We start from the raw sequence: 24,516 nt of genomic DNA, 5'->3' as shown, positions 1-24,516 counted from the left end.
TTCTAAAAGAAACCAAAGTTTTCATGCAGTGAAAGCTAGCCGAAACAAATATCCTGAGGTGAACTACAATTTAGAAATTTTTCAGACAACTTGATTTGTTTGCTCCTGGTAGAAAGTTATTATTTATTCTGAGCAAAATAAAAAAATGCTAAATAAATGTATTCTATCTTAAAAGCACACAGTATTTCCAGACTGCAAAGATTTCTTTCAATTTGCCAGAATTGCCAATTTGGCCAAATTTCTTCTCCAAACTCACAGAAATATTAGGAAATATAGGTTAGATGTTATTAACTGATGTAACTAAAAGCTATTAAGACGTTTTTCCCCTGCCTGTTATCCTTTGTGAACAAAAGTCGTTCTCAAGATGTATTAACATAATATTCCTTTTCCAGACTGCTTTAGACTATACTTCATTAAATCTGAGACCTACCTTCAGACAGTTTTCTTCATCCTTCCTTAGACAATCTCTAAACCTTCCTGCAGTACTCCTTCTATATTATTGGGATCTACCACAGAGTCCTAGTGTCACTATGGCAGAAAAAACTTATAGTTCAGATATTTTCTCAAATTCTTCACTTCTTCATGGGGAAACAGAAGTTAGCAAAAATCCAAAACCGTGAATGTAGTTTCTTGTAACTTGCAGTTCTGAGGGGTTGCCTCAGTAAGTCCACACACCCTGACTTTTACCAGCAGTTTTGTATACTACCTCTAGTGGCAAAAAACACTTCAGAGTTGCATATCCACCCCTTAAAGACTATAACATGAAGGGTGTGCAAGCAGTCTATATATATAACAACTGCAAAAATGTTCCAGCAGAGATGAAGGCTGTGTGGAAACAGGACAAGATTGTTGGCCTACACAAGCAGTTCCTTCAGGAACTTTGGATCTAGACTTACATTGAGCTTTTATAATTTTATGTCATCATGTTGTATTTATCTTTTACTTCCTCATATTCACTTGTTCCACTGCTTTTTCATGAAGAACCTTGTATTCTCTCACTCTCAAAATGTTGTAATCTTCTGCCTCTGATTCCTCTTGAGCATCCAGCTGTGTCCTACCCAGGGCTATCAGCGTTTTTACACTGTGAGCTAATGAATAGCTCTGCAGGTGACTGGCTTCAAAGCTGATAGGCTATGCCAAAAGCAATATACACTTCTCAGTGAAGCCAAGTAAGCAGTTGGCAAGGTCTGAGCTTCAGAAATAGCTTTGCTTCAGTCCTTGCAGCTTGTGGGTAAAGGTTGATGAGAGGTTCTCAGAGGGAAGGGGGTCTTCCCTAGACTTTCTCTTCCCTTCTCTTCCCTTCTCTTCCCTTCTCTAAGAGAAGACAGCATTCTTATGAGGAAAGGAAGATTATATAAAAGGGAGACAAGGGAGGAAAAGACCAGACAAGGGTAAATAAAGAGAGACTACAAGACAGAAAAAATCAAAAGAAAAGTTATAGAATCATAGAATTATTTAGGTTGGAAAGGATCTTTAAAATCATTGAGGTCAACCATCAAACTAATACTGCCAAGTCCACCACTAAGCCTTATTCCTAAGCGCCTCATCTACACATACTTTAAAACCCTCCAGGGATGGACATTCTACACTTCCCTGAGCAGAATGTTAGAATGTTTTGCAAACCTTTCCATGAATAAATTTTTCCTACTATGCCATTCCTATGGTACAGCTTGAGGCTATTTCCTTACTCTATTTTTTGTTACTTGGAAAAGGAGAGACCAAACTGTCTACACCTCTTTTCAGGTAAATCTAGGGAGTGATAAGGGTTTTTTCCTTATTTTCTCTAGGTGGAGGTCCCTCAGTTCCTTCAGCCACTCCTCTTAGGACTTTGCTCTAAATGTTTTTCCAGCTTTGTTGCTCTCTCTAAACAGGTTCCAGCATCAAAATGACCTTCCTGTGGTGAGGGGCCGAAAACTAAACACAGGATTCCAGGCGTGGCCCCACCAGTGCCCAGTACTGCCCTGACCCTGCTGGCCACACTATTGCTGATGCAGGCCAGGACACCATTGGCCTTCTTGGCCACCCGGGCACACCCTGGCTCATGTTCAGCCGCTGTCACCAGCACCCCCAGGTCCTTTCCAGCCACTCTGCTCTGGGGTTGTTGTGACCCAAGGGCAGGACCCACCACTGGACCTTGTTGAACCTCACACCATTGGCCTCAGCCCATGATCCAGCCTGTCCAGATCCCTCTGCAGAGCCTTCCTGCCCGCCGGCAGATCAGCACTCCCACCCAGCTTGGTGTCACCTGCAAACTAACCGAGGGTGCACTTGATCCCCTTGTCCAGGTTATCAATGAGAGCATTAGCGGGACTGGCACCAGTACTGAGCCCTGGGGAACAGCACTGGTGACCAGCCACCAGCTGGATGTAACTCCACTCACTACTGCTTCCTGGACCCAGCCAGCCTGACAGTTTTTTACCCAGTGAAGAGTGCAACTGTCCAAGTCATAGGCTGCCAGTTTATCCAGGGTAAGGCTTTGGGAGATGGTGTCAAGGGCTTTACTAAAGTCCAGTTGGGCAACATCCACACTCTTTCCCTCATCCACAAAGTGGGTGGTCCCGTAATAGAAGGAGATCAAGTAGGTGACGGAGAAGGAAGACTTGCACATCCGATGATGATCAACAAGTCTCAAACTTTATTGATAGGCACGCATATTTATATTGGTGTTAATAAGGCTAATACATATTGCAAAAGGCGAGCTCATTATTGGTTAGTTACTTATCAGCCAACTACACCTACATCTGCATTCTTGTAGTAATACTGTTACAACTTTTCTGCTTTTCTTCATATTTCTAGCTAAAGATCTTCCTCCCTATCCTGCTGTTGCACCAAGGGCACAGTGTCCTTGCCTTATATGGAGACTGACTGCTGACTCCTTTACCTGTCTCCTTCTTGCTTAACCAAGGGTATTATGTCTATATGGCCTCTCTCAGCTAGCCAACTGTCCACAAAACTTTCCACAAGTAGGACCTGTTATTCACAAACCAGACCCATGACGGCTGAGCCTGATCCCCTGGTTCTCCTATATCTGCCATGCGATGGTGCAGGCTCATCTGCTCCATGACCCTCCTGGATGCTGCAGTGAGGCCTGTAATTTCCTAGATCCTCCGTCCGACTCTCCTTGTAGATGGGCATCATATATCCCAACCTCCATATATCCCAACTGACACCTCCCCAGTTAGCCAAGACTGCTGGTGATGATGGAAAGTGGCTCAGTGAGCACTTCCACAAGTGCCCCTAGGACCCTTGGGTGGATCCTATCCAGGCCCAAACATTTGAGCATGTCTAAGTGATGTAGTGGGTCTCTGAATATTTCTGTTTGGATTATTTGGGCTTCATTCTGCTTCTTCTCTCTGTCCCACAGATCAGTAGGCTGGGTACCCTGGGAGCAGCTGGTCTGACTATTAAAAACTGAGACAAAGAAGACCACAGTCTTTCCTTCATGCTTTGTCACTGTGTTTCCCCCTTCATGTGCAAAAGGCTGAGTACTCTCCTCAGACCGCCTTTGTTGTTAATATATTTATTGAAACTTTTTTTTGTCTTTTTCAGCAGTAAATAGGTTAAGAACCGGTTGGGCTTTGGCTCTTCTGATTTTCTCCCTGCATGACCTCATGACATCCCTGTACTCTTCCTGAGTAGCCTACCTGGTCTTTCATAGATCATAAACTATCTTGGTTTTTTCTGGAGTTCAGCTCTCTGTTCAGTCAGGCTGGTCTTCTTCCCTGCTGGTCCAACTTTCAGCATGTAATGACAGCCTGGTCCTGCACTTCTAGGATTTCAATCCCAAAGAATGTTCAGTGTTCCTTGGCTCATTTGCCAACCACAACCACCTCTCAAGCAAATTTCTCAACCAGGCTTCTAAAGAGGCCCAAGTCTGCCCTCCACGAGTTCAAGGTAGATGTTCTCCTTGCCAATCTTCCTTACTTCTCTGACAGTGAAAAGCTCTGTCATTTTCTCATCACAGTGGCCCAGAGAGCTTCCAACCATCATATTCCATCACCAGTCTTCCTCTGCTCACAAACAACAGGTCCAATAAAGTGCCCTACCTTGTTGACACCCTGATCAGCTGTGTCAGGCCATTATCATCCACACACTCCAGGAACCTCCTGGACTGGTTCCTCTCCACTCTTGTTTCTTTTCCAGCAGGCATCTGGTAGGTTGAAATCCCCCACAAGAACAATGTCCAGTGATTGTGAGAGTTCTCCCGGCTGCTTCTAGACTATTTCACCTGTCTTTTCTTCCTGTTTTGGTGATCTATAGCAGACACTGACCATGGTATTTGTCTTTCAAGTAAAAACTTGAAGAATGAAAAAGAAGAAAATAATCTACAAAAGAAAGAATTAATTAGCAGTGATTTTGTGATTACCAATACTAGCATATGTGAAAACAATTTATCTGACATATCTGAAAAATTCTTTGCTATTATATGCTTGAATGTAAATTAAACTTCATTTTTTAAAATAGTGTTGGGTAAATACAGGGAATGAATTATTTGTTTATCAATTCATCTTTCATCAGAACTGACTACTGTAGAGTTCAGTAAATTATCATGTGAATCATTTTTACAAGGACTCTCTTGCTATAAATAGCACACAGACCACTTATGTACCTGCAAGAAAACTTACTTATTATTCATGGTCCAAAGAAACACTTGTATTTAAAAATGGGTACAATGATCAACAGAGCTTAGTCTTTAGTGTGATGCAGTTTTCTAGGTCTTTATCCAGCAGTTCTCAAGGAAAAGGTCAATCTGTTTGCTCACCATTAAATTCTTTGCCAGTCTAATGGCAGTTCTGAAAGGAAAAAACAGAAATATTTTTCAGTGAGACTTATGGTACTGGGGTAGAAAACTGTTGTGAAAACTGTTATGTGCAACTGAATGGAAGGACACAGAGTGATGGGTTGTTTCAAAATCTCTGAATCTGTGTTTTGAGCTCTGTCACTTTTTAACAAATAGCAAATAAGGTGACAATTTGCAAATGCTGTCTCACACAGACACTATCTATTTTTAGTCTGGATGTTGTTGAAGTTTGAAAGAGAATACAAGGTATTTCAGAAGAACACCATCCTTCCTTGTATATTTAGTATTCTGTAAGGGCTTTTTGTCCTGATTATCTCTATTCCTTTTGTGCTTTTGTATTTCAAGCCCTTTTGGCTAGTGAACCTGCAAATAAACAATAGCTTCTATCTAAGCCAGAGGTTTCTGAATGCCTCACAGACGCGTTTTCATCCCAGCTGTCACACTGTGCAGTTGCCAAAATCTGTTGCAACAAATCACAGCTCTGAAGGTATATTAGCAGACATTTATCATCTTTGTTTGTAACAAAGAAAATGCAAATGTATCTTAGCTTATTGTTTGTTTCCCTGAATCCCACTCTCCTAAGGTGCACCCCTTAAATCTCCTTTTGGTTTCACCTTTCTCAAAATTGCACAGAACAAACATGAACTGAGTGTACATAAAATGCATTCTCTCTTGCTCTGCCTACTTCTGATGGGGTTTATTACATAAGATGAAGAATAACTGAAAAGATCTTTATTTATCATTCTTTTGATTGACATTTGTGGTATTCTCCCACATATGAACAATACACACAGTAGCAAAAGGTTACTGCTATTTTCTTAGTGTTCTTCTTGCATATATTCCTACATATTTACAAAAAAAATCAAGGCTGAAGGTATGCATCCTTTTATTTCACATGAAAAGCCTGATTCTTATTGAGTGAGAGAACTTATTTCATGATTTTGGGCCAAGCTCAATGAAGTTTTGCCTCCTGTTGGTATTAGATTGTGCCTCATTACAGAATGTGTTATTCAGGAGACAGATATCACTCATGATCATCATCCCAGAGGCTTAGATCTGTGGGTTTTTTAATCTTCTGAAAAAATGTTCAGACTCCACAAAATTTATCTGTGAAGATATGAAAAAAAGTACTTAGGTTTTTTTGCATACTAACAAGATACATACTTTTTGTGACCCCCTGAGGAAGTAGTGCATGGACTTCTCTCTGTTATCTGTGGGTAACATCTTTACATCCACTGCTTTGGTTAGGATAACTGAAGAGATAACAGAAATGAATAAGAGATGAGATATAAAAGCTTCAGGTTGTTTGAATAATTTGTGTTTAGGAAAGTTAAACTCCTTCCCATTTTTAGAATGAATGTTCTTCTCAAGCCAAAGCCACAGTTTTTGTGGGCTTTTCATCTGCACAGGAAGACATATCAATAGAAGAATATAGTTTCACATATCAAGAGAAGAATATAGTTTCACATATCAAATTATTTTCTACAAGTGACAATGAGCCATACAATTTACAAACACAGTAACAGTAAACAGCCCACTGTATCATACCAATTCATTGCCAAAAGCAGACTTAACACTGTATCCTGTGGAAAAATAGCATTTGCATTTCCCTTAAAACAAAAGATGAAGTCCTTCTATTGAAAAGTTAGTAGCAGTTCTGCTGTTAATTCTACTTGAAATTCATTCCTATGCATGCCACCATGCATTTCACAAAATGTTGGTGGGCAACAATGAGGCAGTTGTTTTCAAACTTACAATATAAAAATGTTGAGAATCAAATTGTATTCCTTCCCTATAAATATGGAAGGGGTCACCTGAAGGAACTGATTTATTAAGGGATTGTATTAGTGCAAGTGAAGATGGGATCTAGCCAAAGTTTTCTTTTTTAAAACTGTAAGAATTGTATTCTTCCTTTCTGTTGTGTGATTTATTGATGGATTTTTTAAAATATGAGCTTTTGATAAGTTAATTCATAAATAGCAGTAACAGCTGAAGGATCTGAAAAATCCTCACAAGAGAGTGATGGAAGAAGTTGGAGATACTCTGATCTTCTCTTGCCCCAGTCTTTGAGAGGGGGTTTATGCTTTTGCTAGCAGTGTTCAGTATACCAGATACCATATTAGCACCATAATAGAAAATGACTGTAGTACCAAGCACAAGTTAAAACTTCTGCAAGTTGGGAAGAAATTTCTTTGCTCCTTAGAAGAGTGCTCAAGGTCCATTGAGTTTTTAAGTTGTTGTTTGGTATGAGAACAGTTGTAGCTGTTCCTATTCTCCCTTCCTGCTGTCACTTGCTCTGCATTTAGGAGCAAGTCTTACGGAATGGAGACATGGATGTCTCCATGGCTGTGGAGACTGCCACTTTGAGATTGTCCAGAATTAACAGCTAAAAACAGTCTTCTGCAGGAGGATGCTTCCTCTCCAGCTCCTTGCTCCTCCAGTTTTGTGGTTGATTACCCTTTCTAAGATTTTCATAATCAATTTTTAGTCCTAGGAGTAGCTTTATGATATAGGAAGCGCTTCATAGGTACCAGCATCCTAAAATATTGTAGCAGTATCAGTCTGCACTTATATGAGGCCAGAAGGACGAGTTTAACCAGCTGAGAAGCAAATTCTTATTCACAGGTTTAAGGTGCAAAAAAAAGTGAACAACTCACTTTACTACACCATCGCTGTGAAACAAAGACCTACAACTATCCATAGCACCAGTTTTCTGTGTGATGGAAGTACATCCGGTATTTCCCCTTTAAACTCTAGACAGGTTGTTTTCACTGTTTAATCAATACAAACACAGTATCTGGATTTTAAAGAATTTCTTAGCCTGTCAATGTACTCACTGGAAGTGGCAAATAAACCAATCAGTTAGAACAGAACTGTGAGTTTTCAAAGCTGATTATTTATTTTCTGCTTATTTGCATATCCTAAATAAACATTTTTTATTTTCTGGCTCCAGAATTCCTTTTACATGTTTAAAGGGTCTATTTGCTAGCAAAGTTGCCCTATTGATTTGGACAGGGCTTCTTCTGTAGCTTTGGAGAACCTTTAGGATGCAGCATATATGTCAACCCACCCGGATCAGTTTTAACAGCTAAAGCAGCATTTACCTCTCATCATCCATGATATAGTTAGTTCATGCTGACAGGTGGGACATGCCTGTTTAGCTACTTTTGGTCAGGTTCTCTACATTTTGTGACATTAAGACAAGGTAGATTTTCTCAACTTGAAACATCCACCCAATGGATGCCATGAGCAACCTATTAAATTAGGTCTCCTTGAAAATGGACACCTATAACTCCTTATCAGCACTTTTAATCTTCATCAGGAAAGAGAAACATCTTGTTTCTGGTTCTGCTAGTAAATTTTTGACCTTAGAAAAGGAACTCTAATTAGAACCATGAGTACTTTATTTGGAATATTGTGGGAATGCAATTCAAAGCCACCTCTGCAACCTGGAGGATTTACTCATAGCTGTAATCCTTCTATATTTATGGAACTGGAAAGCACTGAATCCATAAAAGCACTGAGACAGCAGGGTTTCACCATTACAAGAAAATGAGTTGTTGTTCTACCCTTGGCCATGCCCCCTCAATTTTTCCTCAGCCCAGACTTCCAGGGGAAGCGCCAAGGACATTGTCCCTTGTTGCCTGCAACAGGGCAGCTTCCTAGTAAAGGTTTTCAGTATTTCCACCCATGAGAAGAGATCGGATACACCTTGTTAGCTGTGTATGTAGCAGGAATTCCTAGAGGTGTAAACTTTTGCATTACCAGAAGAGCTTTAATAGCTAGCAGGTTCAACTATGCAAAAGATTCGTTGTGAAGCTAAATATTAACCAGCAGTATTTCAGAGAAGGCAAGGCTTCAGGATGTCCTAATGGACCCTCCAATACCTGAAGGGATCCTGCAAGAAAAATTGAGAGATGCTTTTTACAATAGTGTATGGTGATAGAACAAGGTGAAATGGCTTCAAACTGAAAGAGGGCAGGTTAGGTTAGATGCTAAGAAGTTCTTTCCTGCGAAGATGGTGAGGCATTGGAACAGGTTACCGAGGGATGTTGTGCCATCCATGGCAGTGTTCAAGGTCAGATTGGAGCCATGAGAAATCTGGTCTAGTGAAGGTGTCCCTGCCCATATGAAGGGGTTGAAATAGCTGATATTTCAGGTCCCTTCCAACCTAAAGCATTCTATGACTATGTGAAGAGCTGTACAAAGGAAAAGAGAAAACAGTAGCCCCCTTTATAAGCGTACCAGCTCAACCCAATACTCCATAACAGCACATGAAGATACATTAAAATAAACTGTATAGCAATAGCATTGAATTTTCTTAGTGGTGAAATACCATTTCTGTATTCGTGTTTCCCTTATTAATATCTGTTTCAAACTGTTTTGAGGTTTGCTGTTTGCTTCCAGTTGGGTAGCTGCCAGATGATACATAAATATGCATTTAACTTTAAAATTCACTTACAAATTCAAACCATGCCATATATTGCTTTAAAGTATGTAATCTGAAGGTATTTTCTTCATTGGAAAAAATAAAATCCACAAGCACTTGTTGTGATGTAGAACATTAGACAGCTTGCGTATGTAGTTAGAGGTAAAGACAGTAAAAGATGACTTGGAAACTGGTACCAAAATTGATATCTATTTTGAGTTACTTTAATTTTTGTAAAACCAAGTTGAATCTCCTCTCTCTCTCTTTTTTTTTTTTTTTTTTTTTTTTTGGTACTACTGAGTTACTGAGTTTCAGACAATTTTACCATGAGAAAAAAATGAATATTATATGAATGCATATGCCTTTCATAAGAAATGAAGTAAAAAGCCAGCATGGACTTAGCTATTCATGTAGTCCAACCAAGTAGAATATGTTTTGAACTGTGTGCAAAAAAAACCTATTGACATTTCATTATTTTTTGGTTACTTAAATCATGGGAGGTAAGACTTAGAGAAATACCTATTACACTTTGGGAAAATTATTACTATTTTCCATTAGAAGCAATGTATTTTGACACTTGTCAGTGGACTGCCATGATTTTGTAATGGTGAAAGTCAAGACTTCGCACTGGTTTCTGTTCCAGTGACTAACGCATTGACAATTCCCTTGAAACACTGAATGCAATAAATAGTACATAGAATTTTCAAGGAAATACTTGGCAAAAAATTGCATCCAAACTGAGGAAAGTTTTTTCTAGAGTTCCCCAATATATGGTGCAATTTGAGAAATAAACACTTGCCAGAGAAGCTGCTTGTATTTGAGGTTTTTTGATGACTGCTGCTATGGGCTTGTTCAAACTTTATCTAGCTGTTACTCTCGCTTAATGCATGATCTGTATCTCTTTTTTAGGATCGGTGGAGCCATGCCAACAGTCTTCTCCTATTTTTCGGAAGTGCTCGCTCGGGAGAAACGAGGTGAACACCTGAGCTGGCTCTGTATGTTTTGGATGATTGGTGGCATCTACGCTTCCGCAATGGCTTGGGCAATAATTCCTCATTATGGTAAGAAAAGCCATAGAAGAAAGAAAAATTTCCTTGTGATTTGGAGGTATTCTAGTATGAAAGTAAAGATCTTGAAGCTTGATAGTTTAAAGAAGAGCCTTCATGTCTGTTTTTGAACTACTGGCCTAACTGATAAAAAGAAATTGATTCCTTTTGGAGGATATAGTGGGAATAGTTTTTATGGCAGATAATAAATAATTTATTACAAGATGCAAGATGTTACCAATATTCATATTTAGTCAGATTTTTTAAATTACTGAAAACCTGTACACACTTAATTGGTGTCATTGTTAAATCTGGACAAAATAGATGATGTGGAGATTTGCATCAGAGAAATTTTTAATTTCTGGAATGTCAAATAAGTGGTCCTTTTGATACAGTGATAGATTGTGAATTGAACATTCTTGACAAGAAGAGTAAGAACTTTCTTAATGTTTGCAGTGCTGAAATATGAAATTAGTCTGAAAATAAAGCTGTACTGAATGTTTCTTAATAGACATTTTAGTAAGTGGTGTAAAAACAGATAAATGGAACACAGTACATTTAAATGCTGTAGGGATGTATCAGGGAAATGGCTGAAGTCATACTCATGTAAAATATAAGCTACTTTGTCAAGGAGCTCCTTAATTGCTCTGACATAGTTAAACATAATATGCAGGTATAGATTAAATTCTTTGTCTCTTGTGCTTGTGTTTTACAAGAGTTAAGTGCTCATAGGTCTCCGGGGTTGCTCATGCTGCTCAGGCATTCTTAAAATTCAGCTTCTTAAGCAGTTCTCTCTGGCAGGCCTCAAGTGAAGTAAAGCAGCACTGTGAGCTGGCATCCAAAGCAGCTTCCTTCAGCCAAGCAGTGAGGTTTATCAAAGCTATATTGTGAAGGTTTGCTTGAAGTGATGGGAACATTGAGCAAATGATAATGTCCAGAAATAAATTATAGCAATGCAGACTAATCAAACAACTAGACTGTTGCATTAAAATTATTTTAGGGTTCAGTACACCAAACCTGAATCTCTATCTTCAACCTCACCTTTTGACTTTGAACTGCTGGAAGCAAAGAGAGGAATTTGTGCTGACAAGGCACAATATGGATTTTTTTTTCCCAAGGAAGTAAATTGCTCTGGATGCCAAGTGCTTTTTTGCTTTCCTATGGACTTTTCTTTATCTTTCAGTGGAAAATGCAAACATTATGACAGACTGATTTACATAGGTTGCCTAATTTAATGTAGGTTTTATAAATAACTTTATATCCTTTATAGGTGCTTTTAGAACATCACATGGCAGTATATTTTGATATAGTACATTTATACCAAAGCAGGTGTCTACAGGGAAAACATTTCTCTTTCTTTAGCAGTGGAATGGTATCAGCAACAAAAAGGAGTGCTGCACTGAGATTTTGTTGTTGTTCTTGTTTTTGTTGTTGCTTTTTCCGCCTGCAAAAATATTTGTTAAATAATGTAAGACAAGAGGAAGTAAAAAGCAATTTCAAAGCATAGCCTGCTTTAGTTATAGACATACAAACCACTACTTGCAGTTTATTAAGGTAAGTTACAATGAACAAAAAAAAGGCCAAAAAAATCAAGCTATCAAAAGAATCCTTTTTCAGAGTAAAAGAAGTAAGTTTGTACATCATTTTGGCAAAATTAAACAGAACATATTTATGGGTTTTGATGAGGTCTTAAAACGGTCTTTACTTCTAAATCAGACTTTTTTGTTATGTTTGAAGTCTAAAACCTAGTATTAGTTCATAGTATTAGTGTGAAATCTCTCTAGTTCAGGCAAACTATTTGTAATAATGCTGCGCCAAGCTCTCAGACGTTGCAAAGGGCTCCCAGGGCAAACCCTGCTCCAGCATTTGGGGAGTGTGGTCTCACATTGCTGTCCCCTCCCAGAAACATTCCATGTCAAGCAAACGCCCGTTCAGATGTCTACAGCATTTGAATTGCATGCATTTACAAGGAGGCTCTTGTGGTATTTTCTCTTTTACTATTTCTAAATTATTTCTACATAGATCTATTTTGCCAGAATTAAGCAGAGATAGAGATTTTCCTCCAGATCCCTTTTTGTACTTCTCATCATTCACTTCTTCAGTGACCAGGAAGCAAAACATAATTATAAACTACACACCCACTTTTAAACTGCATTTCTATTTGTGCATGGGTATTTCTCCGCTTCTCACTTGAGGACCTGACAATGTTTGGTTTTCTCAGCTGGACTCAGAAGTTACTCAATAGCAGTGAATGAAGCTCCCTCTGTAAAAAAAGCAATAAACTGTCATTGAGCACAGTAGAATTATTCTTCTATTAATAGAAAGATACCAGGTCAACACAGTAGAATACTTCTGAATATTCCTTTCTTCCCTTGTTAACCAATGTATTCCTTTCATTTGTAGTCCTTCTTGTACAAGCCACTTTTAAAAAGTCCTAGATTCATAAGCATACATTATCTAGCCCAGGGCAGACTGTGAAGCTATATGTGAAGCTATGTTTGCCCATTAAACATTTAGCTATATCTTTCTGGGAGAAAACACATATTACTCTCTATATGTAACAGTTTATCTCTGTTGCTGTTCAAGCAGCGTAGCAGAGTCTGAAACAGGAGTAATGCCGTGGAACACAAAATAAACTGCTCATAACAGTTGTTTTGACATCGGCATGTTGTTAACTGAGGGATAAGTGTGATGCAGTGCTGCAGTCACCACATATAGAAAGACTCATGTCATCTGGAAGACAAGCATCTCTGCAGCAAGGCTTTTTGACTCATATATCTATTGGCCATTGTTTAAAAACTGAAAGTTTGTGTAGACTCATTCAAGGTCTCCTACACTGGAGTTCAGGCTGCAAAGAAGAAACGTCTGCAGAGAAATGCTTCTAATTGCAACTAATTTTAAAAGTCCCAGATTAGACTGCTAAAAAGAAATTCCTCTCTACAGTGCTTATATCAGTCTGGATAGGAGAAATAACAATCATTCCGTAAAATTGCACTTCTGCAAGTGCAATTTTAATTTTAGCATCCTGTTTCAAGGTAGACTAGTTCAAAGATGTCAAAGACTTCAACTGTGTATTACAATAGTGTTCAAAAATGTGGTTTTTTTTTCAAATAATGAAGAATCCCAAGAAAGAGAAATTTTAGTTTAAAATACAGATACTTATATCTTACAAAATTTTTACACCAAGTTTTTTAGTCTGAGAATAAGAATTAAAAAGAATTATGAAAGCTGTCTTATCAGTTATTAAAAAAGAAAAAATTTCTGTGCCATGATTGTAAGAATCAGTCTCAATTTTTATTGTAACCTATCTCCAAACTAAACATCAAGGGAAGCTAGATAAGGATTTCAGTGTCCTTAGCCTATCAGTTTTTATATTCTGTCTAATTTTATGTGCTTTGCCTGTAAGAGTCATACAAGCCTTTTCTGGCTTTATGGACTATAGGGAAATCTTTTGAAATTTGCAACATTCTTTAGAGTATTTTACTTAGTTATAAAAAAAATTGACTTCACTGGTTCTTAAATCTTATTCTTGAACAAGAAGAGGAGTTCTTGACCAAAAAGAAATTAGATTGCAAGGCAGAGAACAGGATGCTGCAGGTATCTGGGCTGTTACAGCATAAGCTGCAGGTGGAACCTGAAGCTTTTTCCAGACTCTCACACCCCACTTCTGGGATTACCCAGAGAAGAGACTAGATAGCCATGTCAAATGGTATTAGTGAACAAGTCTCCACAGGATGGCCAGAGAAGAGACACGACCTCCATAAATATGCAAAATATTCCAATTAAATTAAGCTCCATTATTCCCCAAACCACTTCAAATTTAATAATACAGAATCAAGGAAATAGGAAAAACACTTCTTTCTAACACATTCAGTACAAATCAGATGTAAGTTTAAACATTCTTTCGGACCAGGGTAATCAGTTCTTCACTTAAAGTATTAATTTTTCATCACTAGAGTCTTTTGTCCTACTAAATTGAGGACAACTTACTTGTGTTCATAAGAGAGGTATGTAGCACCATTCAGGAAACAAACTTGGAATAAAAAAGTGTGGAATAAGAAGTCTAAGGAAATGGCATTCCATTTCAGAAGTGAAGATTTCTTGCCTAAGTGTAATGTGTCTCTCTGGCTGCAAGTGGGAATTTATTAATATGTTCTCTATTACAGCAGAGTTTTCTATTGCATCTGCAATGAAAACTAGCATTTTATTCTGTGACTAAAAGTCACAGTTACAAATTATAAACTTGTCACTAGTCATAAATGATATTTCTACTCCAGTTATTAGAGTTTTACTAGAGAAAGCCATTTTTTCCCAAATGTATTTTTTGAGAGAAGTTCTTTACAGTAACAGAACTTAAAAATACAGACATAGAAGTGTCCAAATAATGCACTTGCTCTTGACTTGCAAAGCACTGTATTTAAAACATTAACAATAACTTCTATTTTAAAAAAAACTTAATTATGTCTCCTACTGGAAATTTTTGTATTCATTTCCTGGTCAGTAAAATATATTCACTTCTATTCTCCCTGAATGTTTTTGCTTTTTTACTTTTCTCCTGTCAATATGATTAAGTGAGTTTAAAGGGCAGAAAATGGGACTTAATTTAGATAGAAGTTGAGTTTTAAATACAGTTGTTATATAGTACTGATATGAACTGCTACAGAATCTTCATTCACTGGAGGTTGTCAAGGGCACATGAAACCATAGGCTGTCTTTAATAGTTTAGAACCATGCTAAATTCACTAGACCTACCCATGCAGACCTGGTGACTTTCTTAATTCTACTTTCCATAATTAGATGTCTTTTTTCAGGCCCAGGAGTACATAATGGCTTCTATCTGAGTGCAAATGTGAGAGAATGGAACAATCTGTTTTTTATTTGAGTAAGAACTGGTTTGCAAAGTGGCCTGAAAGATATTTCTCATTTTGTAGCAGAAGATATTTGCGGTAAAGCAATTAAATTAATCTGAAGAAATTTACTCTACTGTCAATGAAAGTGATCCTTTTATTGCCCTTTATCATGGTGGCTTGAAAACATTTTTTGTTGTACTTTCCATATCATGTTTGCTCCATTTTTGTGTCATCCAACTGAAGATAAAAAAGATAAACCTATCTTCAAAACAGCAACGAAATCCCCTTCTGCATGAAAGCGTCATGAACTGTATTGTAGTAAAACAGGCAAGGCAGCAGGGCTGCATGCAGCAGCTATGCAGTTGCGGAGATAGATACTGGCTCACTGTGCAACTCACAGCAGGAAAAGCATCAGGCACTGTTAATGGAGGAATTAACCTATCAGCCTGCTGCAGATTTAACTGAGAACATGATGGACTAAAATTGTGGAGCAGTAATGAAAAAAGAAAACCTTTTAACTCCCTTATTCTATCTGGATTTTGTTGGGCTAAATGGTTTCCCAGTGTCACACAGCAGCAATGGTATTGGGTTAAAAATTCCCATGCTAATGCTACATACTATCTGTGGGTTAGAGACTTAGGGCACAGCAAATACTAGTGCTTGATGAGCAGTAAAAGTAGAAGGATCTTAGGAGGCATCCATCTTTCAGCACTTCCGGTGAGCAGACCTGGATCCTTTTGAGTGGTAGGAGCTATTAAGTGTGGATTTACAGAGATTGGTCTGATATTTCTGTCAAGGGATGGTAGTACAGATAATAAAAAAGATTTTATAATGGTCTGTTCATTAAGCATCTGAATGAGATTGCCATGAAAGAAGTAAAACCTTAGGCCAAGGTTGCAGGGGCCATTGTGGATTCTGGTTTCAAGCAAATTGATGCAACAGGTGCCCCTCAAAGTTCCTTCACCCCCGTTCTATTAAACAGATACTGTTTCTTCACTTTGTGTTGGGGTAGACTAGAAAACAGCAAATAAAGAAAAAATATTAGAATATTTTGAAAAATAGAACAAGAAGGAGCATTGAATATTCCCAGCACGTGTAGGAAAATGCATATCTGTCAAATTGTCCTGGCTGGTAGCTCCAAATGGAAGATAGAAAGCTTCTTGGCCAAATAACCTTGCACTGGTAGAAAAAGAAATTCGTAAGTTGGTCCTTTTTTGATATTTAAAATTCTTGATACTAAATTTTTTTAAACTACAACTCCTTAGGATTACTTTCCTATTGTTTTCCTCAAACATGTCTTTAAAAATCTTCCTTTTCATGGTAGTTTAGAACATGAAAAAGTTGTTTGGGAAAAAGTTGAACCCAAGGCACCATTTTCTCTTATATAGTAGTTTCTATTTTTGCAGAAGTTATCTGAATTTCATCAGTTGTCCAGTACAAAGAGAAATACCAAAGATGGCCTGGGTAAGAGAACCATGGGGTTTTTTCTCAGCTAAAAAGCCCATGAATGCGCCAAGAAATCTGCATAATTTGAAATCAATATATTGTCATTTTTCTTAAGACTTGGAGGTAACATGTGAACCAAAAATTAAAAACCACAAACAAATCTTCCAATTTGCCTCATACAATTTCCTTTCTGATATATCTTCTGTCTTCAGAATCAGCCTTCACAAATGAAAAATACCATCTCAGGTTTAAAGAAGTTAGAGCTTTGTTAAGGTTGAATCTGCATTTGCTATGAGACTGTGTCATGCTGTATAAATGGAAGAGATCAGACATAAAGGCATCTACTACGTCATGCAACATCTGTTGATCTGTTTTACATTCCTCTAAGATGCAAAGTGATTGATCCCCAATGTGCTATGCTTCCCTCCTGCAAATACTTAATGCACTTACATTAATCAGGTATTCTTCAAATGAAGGTATATCTATACTTTTTAAAATCTTACTTTTTAAAGAGTTAATTAAAGTGTGTACAACGCAGTTTCAACGTTAACTTGAGTCATCCACTTCTATTTGTGAATTGTTCCTCATTTGAAATAATCCTACTAAATTAGACTACAATGACTGTGTACTTTAAAAACATCTTCATCTTTAGTAACAACAATAATGACAGAGTACAGCAGAATTTAGAAGATCTCCTTATGCAAATCTAGCTAGGAGAGCAAAAAAACCACTTTATCATGTTTTTTTAATTTTCTGTGCTCTAATGCAGAGTTTGATATGGTCATTTCAATGTTTATATTTGCAAGCCCTAGAAGTTTAAGTACCTTTTAGCATATCTACTTAATGAGCACTAAAGAAGCTCATTAGTGAGCTTCAAATATAACCTTTTACTTGGCACTTCAGGCTGAGGGAGAAAGAGAAAGTTTGTTCAGGGAGAGGTTCAGTAAAAATCTAGCAAATTGTTTTGTGAGCCAAGAAGATATGCGGCTCAGTTTCCTGTCAATCACCTTTTGATCATGGTGAACTCCCTTCTGCCCTCTCTTCCCCTATGTCGCTTACAAGGTACCACAGCAGTTCTTTTAGTTTGTCCTTGGTTTTTCTAGATCCCTTTCTGCTATAGTTTCTACAGTCCACCCTGCTTTCCCCCAGAACTCTGCTATGAGAAACATTCAGATATCCACACTGTCACCATGCTCCTTGGTGCAATACAGCCCTGGCTTAACTGCTCTCAGGTAGAAAGCAACTCATTTTGACCTGGGTCAGACCAGTGCCAGAGCCAATGGATTGGGTGGCTATGCTACATTCCCGATCCCCAGGTAGGCTCCAGCATCCATGACAGACCACTGATATCTCCTGCCTTTTTCTTCATCTTCCACTGGACTCTCTCTTCTCTGCCTGGGCAGCATATTTCACAAGGCTTTGGAGAATGTGACTGTCTTTGGGACTATTACTTCCTGAGACATTTGATTGAAGTAGCTTAATGGCTTCAAAGAATGCTGGTGAAGGAACTGACAGACAGGTGAACAGACTGTTGCATAAACATCATTGTTCAATGCCATAAACATAATTTTCCACAAAAACTGTAGTAATAGTCAATCATTCTTATGACTATAAAACTGTCAACTTCTCAACCTCACTCTTTAATGAAAATTCAGTTTCCCACAATAAATTGGCCTTGAGTATAATTTAAGGAAAATTACATCCAGGTTAATAAAGCTGCCTTACAAACCTGTTCAGATTGACCAGCAGAAATACCTGCAGTGTCAGACATTATCGTTTCTTTTCACATCTATAAACAAGGAAGATGCTAATCAGATAAGATTTCTTTGTTAATATTTTTAATGTTAAATCACAAAAAACCTATGTTTGATTTTGAGACTGTTCTACAACAGATGAAAAAATTATGAGATAAAGCATATACAAAAATACATTAATTTCCTCTGGAACATAATATGACAGTATAAATTTGTCAACCATAATATCATATTATTTCTGTGGTTTGTAGAGCTGTCTGCTTTGAAGAACTTGGTGATTGTCCCTTTAATAACAGTTTCTTTTCACTTTAATAATATATTCTTTCTAAGGATTGTATATACAATTTGAATATAATTTTTCAATTTGCAGTCCAGTTGCCTTTAAAATAAAATTAACAAAATCAATTTCAAATTATATTGGATTTTTTTTCAGGAAGTTTGTTCACATTTTTCTCAAAGGAGAATATTTTATATTACTTTTGAAAATCAAGCCTACTTTAGTGAAAGTAATTCCATCGAGGTCTATTCAAATAACCATGCTTACCAGTGTATCTGACTATTTTCTTTCTGCTCATACTTTTAGGAGAGGAACTTGTTCAAAAATGTGGCAAAACCAGATCTACTTCCCTTACAGTGTTTGTGCATTTCATATTTCCAAGACAGCTCTGTTTTTATACCTTACAAAGATGCTAGCAGAAAATGGTATAAAATCAGCAGTGATAAGCATTCAGATTTCATAGTGAGGGCTCTAGGCTGAGGTTTCCATTCCCAATTTCCTCAGCTTTGGTGCTGGGCAAGGTGAAGAAATGCTGCTTTCTACTACTGTTCCTCCCTTGCGGTTTGATTTAGTTTTGTTTTCTTGTTACTATTGGGGCAATTTGATTTTAGGCATTGAAAGTTTTGACCCCCCTCTTAGTTGTTTCAAGAAAGTGGCATTGCCATATAATAAAAAAAAAGTAAGAAATTGCAGATAAAGAGATAAAGGTAAGGCTTTTATGTAGTTTTATTTTCCCACAGAAACATTATTTAGTTCAGTCTGATACAAACATTTGATTCCTTTATGATTCTAGGCTCTCAAGGAAGTAATGAAGCTGTAAAAAAGAAAGAATCTAAAATAATTCTCTGTTTTCTTAATATATTGTGTTTTTCATTGTTTCCTTCATTATTGCATTTCAAACACTGTGACTGACTGCTCACAGGCACAATCCGCCTCCTGCTGCTGCTATGATAGACTGAGAACTATTAGTATTGATTTGAGCGTGCAAAATATATGTTGTTGGAAGTTTGACCAGGCTTGAATTCAAGACTTCTGCTGACCCATGGTTCACAGTATGTACAGAAAGGCTCTACAGTCTGTACATTAAGGCCAGAAATGTGACCAGGCTTGTTCAATTGACTGCTGTTAGATTAGAAGATAATTCCTAGAATGCACATTGGCTGTAATAATTTGATCACATAAACTACCTGCTTACTTGCTTAGTCTATCTTCTGTCTCACAGGGATAGGATATTGCTAATTTTCTTCTTCTTTTTTTTTTTTTTTTTTTTTTTTTTTTTTTTTTTTTTTTGGTTAAGAGAAAACAAGAGGCAAGCAAAATAGCAAAAATAGGAAATAATACTTTAATCACAGTGCTGAAATGCTGATTGAAAATAAGATTTTTCTTGCAACACTGTTCAAACAAATAAATACAACAGTTAAATGTTGAAAGAGTTTCTTGAATTACAGAGATATTCTGTTGTTACACTGCAGCAGCACAAAAAAGGTAGAATGTGTATCACTGATAAAAGACATGCCCTCTTGGTATTCTTCAAATATTGTTCCAGCATTTCAATTAATGTTTTGTTTCTACGTTAAGCTAGATAAGGAGGCCCCATTTTCTTTTCATAGGCTACAGTGTTTCATTGTGCCTTTTACTGATTATCCTTTTTGATTAATTGCTTCTCTTTCCTTCTTTTCCATGAGCCCATTATTTAAATATCCTTAGTCCAGATGCACATAAATCACTGTGAGTCCTGGAGCAGGACAAGAACACTTACATTTTCAATTAGTTTCCATATCTAACTGCTGCTTTTAGTAGTGTCTGCAACAACTCATTACATCAAATATAGCACCATTTGTGATCTAATGGCTGTGGATAGACAGTGGAGGGCACCACACAGGAATACTTAGATATCATTGTATCTGTATTTTGTATATGGATAGGACAACAATATGAAGAGATTCTGTTGAAGACAAGTGTTTCCTTATAGACTTTGTTCATAATGGCTACTGCACAGGGCATTTGACAATTTTATATTGTCTTCCTATAGAAGTGGATTCTGTCTGCTCTCAATGATTTACTCTTTTTGTACTCTTTGGCACTGTCCAAACAGATGCCTCAAAAGTAATACAAAGCCATTTTTCAATTCTTAAATAAAGTACTGGAGAACTACTAAGTACACGTAGGAGAATGGAGGTAAGAAACTTTACACAAATTTAAAGCTACATACAAATGAAGTTCATACAACATTTGAAGCACATTTTCAGTGGGATTTGGTTGCACAGTCTTGGTGCCAAAGTTGGCTGTGTTATTTTGAAGCCCTGATAGTAGCATCTCTTAATATTCTGTCTCCCCCACTTCTGACATTAATTGCATCTCTTTGAACCATCATCTCTGGAAGGCTTGACATAACCTTCTCTTAGACTGACAAGTCTCTAAGTTGTGATGTTGTCAGTGTTGTGGCTGGTGGATTTTACTCTTTGTTTTGCAGATTGTGAAGCCCCTTCATTGAACAGCTGCATAGAGCCAAACCCAAGCCAGGACTTTATAGAAATGCACGAGGACATAAATCTCTGGGGCCACTGACTCAGTCAGCCAAACAGTCAGATCAATTATGTGCCACAGTCCTTGTAATGAGATTTTCAGCTACATATTAACCCTTGGTGGCCTATTCTTATTTATTTGTTTATTTATTTATTTATTTATATCTGAGTACTTAAAACATCATCTTTACAGTTTTAAGTGTTGATTGTAAACTTAATGTAGTTATTGAATAGATCTTGTTCATACTGGAAAAATACATTTCAATATTTATGCTCACTTTTATCTGGTTGTCAAGCTAAGAAAGTTCAGCTACTGCTGGGTTTTGATAGCTGGTTTTCATAAAATGCTTCTAGGCCATATGGACACAAAAAAAATTAAGATGATCTTTTTTCCATAGTTAGCCTTAGTCAGCTATGTAGTATTCTATATATCCAGTTGAAAAATGTCTTGTGGTCATTAAATTCATGAAGGATATAAACCACTGACCTATAACCATCCCAGCACTAATTTATTTTTTTCCCCTAAGTCAATGGGATTACAAAGGCATTAGAAATATTCAAAATGTATATATAAAAGAGCATCAGAGCAGTAACAAAATTATTTGCTTGCATAGGACTGCAAATGGTGCCATATAATGTAGCTTTATATTAGGTCTTTAACTAAAATGAGAACATTTTCTAAATCAAATTTACACACAGAAAAGTGGCAAAAACAGACATTTAAAGTAAAATAAAACTTCTGAGCTTTTGATTACATATCACAGCTCTTTTAATTTGAACCCTGGACAAAAGTTGACCTGTGTTCTTCTACACTAATTTCTAGCAGACTTGGGTAGTTTACTCTAAACAATCCCTTAAGTTTTAGCTTTAATATTTCAGATTCTGTACTGCCTTAGTGTATGACTCTGAACTTCATATAAAGAGTTAGCAAGTTCTCTTCATAGGGCAGTTAGAACAAACCTTTATAGTTAAAACAATCCTTTTCCAGACTGAGAAACAAGGACACTGTAATAGCTTCAAGCCCAAAAAGGTATAAACAATGGCAAACTGGGGAGAGCAGTCTGGGAGGATGGGACTTCATAACCTGAATGTGTAATTGAACAATTAACGAACAATTAACCCAAATCTGTAAACGGACCAAAACTTCTAAAAGTGTGAAAAATCGTGACTGGTTGTCCATCTTGGGTCCATCTTGGGAAGAGCCCCAGCTGGGCTCTTGTACTGGCCAAGGTGTATCCTTTGAAGGCTTTTTAATAAATACCTACTTTATTCCTTTTACTCTGCTGAGCCTCTGTTCCAGGTCAGCCTCTTTAGCCATCAGGACCATGAGTGCACAGAAGGGAAGTTCAGAACCTTCTAGCCTGTAATGTGCATATTTTCTTAATTTAAGTAGCTACATAGAATTTTTCATTTTAAATTTCAAGAGTATGCAATCCACTTAAGTTTCAGGAGAGATTTTGCACTGATTTGTATTTTATAAACTATGGGGTAGAGTGAGTAGAGTAGAATAAAATTATTTTGAGAATGCGCAAAGTAGATTATTTTAGAAACATTGATTTAACATCTAAGCAGAAAATTAAAGATTTGCCACAGCAAGCTATTAAAATCTGTGATCGTTAACCAATTAACCAAGAACTCTAACAAGTGAGCATATACCCACCTCTCAAGGACTATAATGATATTTGCATTCAGAATGAAGCTGTTTTGATGTTACTCAGGCTCAGTTCCTCGTAATGGGTGTCTGAAGTCTGGTTAAATGATGGGACAGAGGCAAAACTCTTAATGGTGATCAAAGTCAAGATGTTGCAATGTTGTCTTGAAGTGCTTTTTTGGCAGGTTTCCAGTCCTATAGGATAGTTGCATTGCAATTTTGTTCAGAATTCCTAAGGTGCAAAACTGTGTGGTGCTGGAGATATTACACCAGCATGACATCTTAGCAAAGTGCATTTCCACTATTTCTCTCTTGCTTGAGAAGGGAAACTTCTTGGTGGCCAAGGTTACCGAAGTACAGAATTGCAGACCTGTCTCCACTCCTCATCAGTGGCATCCTTTGTTCCTGTCCTCTAAGTGGACAAAGCCAAGCATATAGTCCTTTTTTTCCCAAAGAGTCATGTCGTTGGGTGCAATGAATAGTTGAAGCTGGGATCAATCTAAGATAGGCTCACAAAGTTCTGTATGGTAATCACACAACAGCCAAACACATCTCCTGGGTCAAAAGGGTATTGGGTAACAACCCTAAATCTCCTAGGAATGAGGTGCAGCTATATCAAGAAACCATGCAAGAAGCTTTGGACAAATTTGATGCGTCTCAGCTTGGAAGCAAATTTAGGAGCAAACACTCTGAAATGAGTGTTTCCCCTGAAGAGAAGGGCTCCTGTAATACCTTTTGCCAATGAGAAATAAATACCAGTGGGTGAAAGTGAAAAAAAAAGTGAACTGTTTATTAACAAAAAGCAAACAAACAAACAAACAAAAAAACCCAAAAGGGTGCCTGCAAGGCACAGAAAAGGATTGAATAAATGCAAGACACTGAAATTTCAAAACCTTAACCCCAGTCCTGACCAGACTGTGCGAAGGGGAGGCAAAGATGGTGGCTGCCCTCCTTGTCTCAGGGAAGGGGAGGAACAGGAGTTTGCACAGCCACTTGGGCAGACTAGATGGGAACCTTTCTGGTGTTAGTCCCTTCCTTGCAACAGGTGAAACTGGTGGGTTTTAGTGTCCTTTCTCATGTTGGTTCAGCTTCTCTGAGGTCTGGGGTTTGTGACAGCCCCTTGCTGGCTCCTCTAAGGGACCAAAAAAACCACAAAAACCAAACCAAAGCCAAAACAGTTCAAGGAACAAAACAAAACAAGCCAAAACAACAACTCCCCCCCAAAAAAAAAACCAAAAAAACAAAAAACCAAAAAGCCAAGAGGATTCCCAGTACAGTGTCCAGGCGAATGGGAAAAAAAAAGCAACAACCAAACCTTCTTGCTTCAAGTTAGCAAAAACCTAATCCAACAAGAGGACCAATGTAGCATTCCAGTTCACTCTGCCCGCAGCACACTGAAAGTGAAGGTTTGAACCAAAACCAGTAGGAGCTCAAGGCTCCCAGGCCCACTCCTGGGGCCATCTTAAAGTTACAGCAGCCATTTCTGGGCATAAAGAAGATGATTGGGGGGAAAAGTAAAATCACCCCAAAACATGATGTGTATATTTTCCTGCTCCTCTTATGGGATAATGGCTTTGCATTTCATGTCGAAGTCTTTCTTTATGGATTTTAACAGTAGTTAAAGAGACTGTAGTCTCTTCCAATCTGTGTTTTGGCTCTGATTAATATCTTATTTTTACATCTCTTCAGTGTTACTGAGGTCTTACAGCATTGAGTTAAGATTTAACCTGGATATTC

The 24,516-nt window shown here is 37.6% G+C and overlaps 1 protein-coding gene across 1 annotated transcript in view; it reads left to right on the top strand.

The window, feature by feature from the left end:
• SV2C (synaptic vesicle glycoprotein 2C) overlaps positions 1–24,516 on the top strand; it is a 115,249-nt gene that overhangs the window by 52,323 nt on the left and 38,410 nt on the right. Inside the window, exon 4 of the mRNA XM_038124931.1 lies at positions 10,140–10,291. Coding sequence (XP_037980859.1) covers positions 10,140–10,291 — 152 coding nt within the window. The remainder of the gene's footprint in view (positions 1–10,139; positions 10,292–24,516) is intronic.

Source organism: Motacilla alba, chromosome Z (genome assembly GCF_015832195.1).
Source record: "Motacilla alba alba isolate MOTALB_02 chromosome Z, Motacilla_alba_V1.0_pri, whole genome shotgun sequence".
Taxonomy (NCBI): Eukaryota; Metazoa; Chordata; class Aves; order Passeriformes; family Motacillidae; genus Motacilla; species Motacilla alba.
The sequence above is the reverse complement of the archived record's forward strand: the minus strand, read 5'-3'. Positions and strand labels throughout refer to the sequence as shown.